Source organism: Limulus polyphemus, unplaced genomic scaffold, assembly GCF_000517525.1.
Source record: "Limulus polyphemus unplaced genomic scaffold, Limulus_polyphemus-2.1.2 Scaffold2274, whole genome shotgun sequence".
NCBI lineage: Eukaryota > Metazoa > Arthropoda > Merostomata > Xiphosura > Limulidae > Limulus > Limulus polyphemus.
The window spans coordinates 117,069-122,486 of record NW_013667884.1 but is presented as its reverse complement, the minus strand read 5'-3'; the positions used below and the strand labels follow the sequence as shown (position 1 = coordinate 122,486).

Sequence of the window (5,418 nt, the reverse complement as noted above, 5' to 3'; positions counted from 1 at the left end):
TTTGTGCTACAGAAATGTTGATTGATACACTCATAGCCGCCTATATATATAAGTAAAATAAAAACTAAATGCATACAATTTTGACTGCACTGACGAATTTGAACTTCGACAATTCAATTATATTGGGTCTAATATAATTACTTCCCAAATTTTATTTTCAGTCTCTTAAGTTTATATTTTACTATATATTATTCTATAAACAATGAAGAGTTAATATACTTTTGCGGACGGCATTACAGTCAAAGTGTTTTTTAAGCAATTATTACTGCAATGTTTCAGCTCATAGGTACGGACAATCTTCATAGAATGCTTAAAATCCAGTGTAAAGCTAATTACGTTATTGAATTTAATTAATTATCAAGTGAAATCCTCATCTCTTAAAGCTTAAGAGGTAGTTTGTTTCTCACAACATCAATATTTTTTTATTTTAATATGCGCCTAATTTGAAGGACGAAATTTTGCACATACAACATACACCCACCCCCCTAAAAAAAGCGTATTTACAGAATTTTTGCCCCTTTAATTAAAAAAATCATTGTTCATAAGTTATTTTATCCAAAATACTATATTGTCCTAACTTAGTTTTGCTAAAATATATGACTGATTACTATTATACAGGCCAGCGAATTTAAACTTCATAAAAGTTACTTTGGTTTTAATAACGGATTTTCCGTGATTCAGCTACGCACATTTCGAAAATAAGATTATTTTTTTCTATCACGTAAGAAGTTTTTACAAATCGGGAAGAAAAAATTCATACTAGATCAAATTATTTTTCCGTTTACCACAATAAACATTTTTATTATTACGTTTGTTAACAAAAATACAAACAAACTGAAGAAAAGGAAAGAAAATTGATGTCAAACCAATATGCATCCTCATTCATCCTGATTTGTGTGTGTGTGTGTGAAATTTACGTTTTTAGTCCCAAAACTACGTGTTATGGTCTTTCTTTTATGTATTGCGTCTGGAGCATCTAGTTTCAACGATCAGCAGCAATCAGCCATCATGCCACCTGATGATGACAAAACCTTGTACGAAACGTTGTACATTTGCTGTTGTATTAAAGTTTTTCTTCATTACCAATTCAAGCCGTCTCCAGCCATTATTCTCATCTTGTTCTTCGTTGACGGCACAAAGATTTTCAGGGAAATAGTCAATATGTGAGTGTAAGTAATGAAATTTCACGCTCTTATTATAACCCAACTCTTTGAATTGATCGAGCATGTTATTGACAATATTTTCGTAATATGGTTCCTTGATGTTTCCTAAAAGTTTGCCAATAACATCTTTAAAGGCAATCCACGCTTCTTTTTCAACTTTCCTCGTTGTCCTTTCCCACTGTTCATCCGAAATCAATTCCCTAATTTGAAACCCAACAAAGATCCATTCTTTAAGTTTTACTTCTGAAAGAGCTAGGAATTGCCTATATAGATACTTAAAACAGTCGCCACCTTTGTCTAAAGCCTTTACAAACTGCTTCATCAAGCCCAGTTTTATGTGATGTGGAGGTAATAGGACTCTTTGTGTTAAACAAACTTTCACGTTAACGTTTTTCAATCCTGGTATCAGGCTGACTCTGCGTGGCCATTGCTTACTTATCCAGTGCTGATTTCGTGCACTGCTGTTCCATTCACACAAAAAACGTGGAAACTTTGTATAACCAGATTGTTGACCCAACAGCATACAAAGGGCTTTCACGTCTCCACAAAGTAACCATCCATGTTCTTTCTATTTGACCTTATTAAGAAATTCGATATTTTCGTACGTTTCCTTCAAGTGAACCGAATAAGCAATAGGAACAGATTCATATATGTTACCATTGTGAAGGAGAACACCTTTTAGACTTCATTTGGAGGAATCAATGAACAATCACCACTCACTTGGTTCATAGACTGCAGCTCCAAGCATTGTATTAATTCATCAATGTTGTTGCAAAATACTAATGAACCTTCTTGCAAAAAGTATGGTATAAACTCATTCTCACAATTTCTGTATCAATAAAATGATGTCCTCGGAGAAAGTATGTTCTGAGCCCGAAGTCTGGACCACAAAATCTCTGAAGAATTCTTTCGAATGCCCAAATCTCTCACCAAATCATTGAGTTCACCTTGAGTGAAAAGTTGTGGTTCACCAGATGTTTCAGGTTGAAAACAATCTCTATCATAATTTCTATTGATACCAGATTTAGAATCAGATAAAAGTCTATCAAGAGTCTCCGGTGGAATACGTACAGGTAGATCAGGTCAATGAGCAATAGGCTGTACAGCAGATTGAAGGTTTGGATAAGAAATTTCCTTTTTATTTCGAGTGCAGTAGCTTTGCACGTCACATGAGCAAAAATAGCAGTAATCTTCGTAGTTTCTTGGCTCAGGCCAGATTATTGGAATTCCAAAACGCAAAGACCTTTTCTTACCTTTAGTTTATTGTCTCAACTCTTTGACACAAACAGTGTAAACTTTGTGCGGAGCCCATTATTTGTCCTGGTCCTCAAGTTTTATTTCAAAATGCGCATAATACGCTTTTTTGACGAATTCTGTAATGTTTTGCCTTTGTTTCTTTACGACAAATTTACCACAAATATCACAGAATATGTTTGGGTAATTTACACAACCTCTTGTTGCCATAGCGACGAATATATAATATTGAAAAGAAAAAAAAATGTCAAAGTGCACGCACAAACAAATACTATCCAGAAATTACATGTCATGCGGCATGTTAACCGTTTATATACAAGCGGTGTGTTTCTCGTTGATTCTAGAACGATCAATAATACTTTCAGGTCTAGAGAAATCTAAAGCCATTGGCTGTTAACATTTTAAGCAAAACAAAATATGACCCGATTTCAATGAAAATGATACACATATGTAAAAGTACATAAGACGTTTTGTGAAAAATCTATACGTGATGGAGAAAAATTGATATCATTTTCGGATTCAGCGTACAGGAAGTACTGTAGAACATGTCAAAAGTTGAAGACAATAAAACCATCGCAGGCCTGTGTTTATTTGTTTGTTTTTTTAATTTCGCGCAAAACTACACGAGGTCTATCTGCGCTAGCCGTCCCTAATTTAGCAGTGAAAGACTAGATGGAAGACAGTTAGTCATCACCACCCACCGCCAACTCTTTTACCAACGAATAGTGGCATTGACCATAACATTATAACGCCCCCACGGCTGAAAGGGCGAGCATGTTTGGTAGGACGGGGATTCGAACCCGCAACTTTCAGATTGCGAGTCGAGCGCCCTAGCCATGTCAGGCCTGTGTTATTGATTATTTGAAGATCAGGTAGTTGTAATAGCTTTAAATAATGTCGACTTCTTGGTTGAATAGTAATGCGCATATTTGAGAGAGATTGTGCCTTTTATTCATCTTTAATATGTAACGAACAAAGACTTATAATAAATTTGAAAAAAGATATTTAATTGGATTTGTTCCTTGTTAAGCACTAGACTACATAATGTGTAGTGCCCCAGTGGCACAGCGGCATGTCTGCGAAATTATAACGCTAGAAACCGGGTTGCGATACCCGTGATGGGCAGAGCACCAGATAGCCTATTGTGTAGCTTTGTGCTTACTTACAAACAAATAATAATAATAATAATTACGTGTTCAATATTTTCAAAAAATTCTGTTTCATAATAAAACTTGAACACAATCATACGCTGTTGTCCTTTTTTTTTGTATATTTAATCCCAGATATAGAAACGCTCTCTGTTGTTTCTTTATTAACATTTCCTTACACAGTTGTAATAAAATAGAAAAAAAAACTTATAAAAGTATTACTTATAATTATTTTTTCCTCAATCATCATAACGTTTACACATTGTCCCTAGTAAAACCTATAACAATAATTTTTTGTTCTGCCATGAAATTGAAAATGTGAAATAATTACAATTGAGAAGAAACTATATTTCTCTCCGAGTTTTTATTTTTGCCAATTTTTAATGATACACCAAATTTAGCAACAATGGTTAAACAAAAAAGGAACAAAAAAGGTGGTTGAAGATCCTACAGGTATCACACAGTTCAAAAGGTCCTTACTGAATGTTTTCACCATTTACATATCAGACACGTCTAAGGCAACTGGTGTTAAACAAACATGAACCCACCTCTTAAGCTATCCACAGCTAGTCCACAGGTGTCTTTAACTTTCTGAGCAATGTAAAATTACAAAATTCTAAGTTTCAGGATAAAAGTATATTATAATAATGAAAATGGACACAAATAAACATTCTCCAGTATTTAAATATTACACAATATGTTAACATAATAGTGGAACCAGTTACATTATTTTCACATATTTAATGGTTAGTACAAGTATCTATGATACAGTAAGTTCAATATAATTGCTCTTCCTCTAGTGTTTCAGAAGTTTCATACAATATATAAACATATTCTACCATACAATGCACTACACTAAAATAACATGTTCAGCTTTTTCATGAAACAACATAAATATTGCTCTAAAGGCACACTTTCACCATTAAACTCCTTAACTATTTTATGGTGAAGCATAAACTGTTCATCCAATCATAATTTTCGTAAATGATTTTTTGTACAAAGTTAGTTCAAATTAAAAAATATGTAAAGCTGGCACAAAATAAAAAAGTACAGCAGTCTATTCCTTCCATTCTTTCAAAAAACCAACTTTAGAGATAAACTTATTATTTATTAATTGGCCATCATTTTGTGGAAAAGTTCTAGTTGACCGAAAATTGTATATGCTATCATTTTTGTCCTTCCAAATGTTTCACGTTAACCTCAAATAAGTTCCACTAATTGTTTTAATCATTACTCATTCACACATAAAATTTTGTGCTCAACAGTTACAACAACAAAAAGAACATTTACAGTGAAAAAAAAACAGAAACAATGCAAAAATGAAGGCACAAAGTCATTCAGCAATATCTTTCACTTCAATTTTTATCATGCACTGACTTATCACCTTTGATTCATATTTTTTAACAAAACAGATTACAACATGGTAAACTCTATTAATAACGTTAATACCCAGCAAGGTTTGTAAACATGACACTAGAAAAGAATGTTTGACTTTGTTTTATTAAAAAACTCTTTACACTTGGCCAGAAATTCACTACAGGTCTGATGTTCCTTGAACTTGCATATGTACTTTTCTAACCTGACATCAAAAGGATTATATATATAGCTTTTACTTAAAGGTGAAATTTTTAATAACTTTTAAACCTGAGTTACTTTCTTCTTGCCTATGTAAATGAGTTTCAAAACACTTTTATGTACATACAAAGAAATCAATACTTCCTTTAAAACACACACACATATATATATATATATATAGATATATATATATATATAGCACAGAGCAGGAAGAAATTTTAGTTTAGTACTAAGTTACTTAACTAATTAATACGTAACCTTAACCCTAAACGTTTAAA

General features: G+C 32.8%; 1 protein-coding gene across 5 annotated transcripts in view; it reads right to left on the bottom strand.

Annotated features, from left to right (window-relative positions):
• Positions 1-3,910: 3,910 nt before the first annotated feature.
• Positions 3,911-5,418, bottom strand: part of LOC106466491 (protein numb-like) — a 32,855-nt gene continuing 31,347 nt past the window's right edge. For all 5 annotated transcript variants that reach the window (XM_022394504.1, XM_022394508.1, XM_022394506.1 and 2 more), the window contains one exon: positions 3,911-4,156. In XM_022394504.1, the coding sequence (XP_022250212.1) occupies positions 4,132-4,156 (25 nt within the window). In that variant the 3' untranslated portion in view covers positions 3,911-4,131. The remainder of the gene's footprint in view (positions 4,157-5,418) is intronic.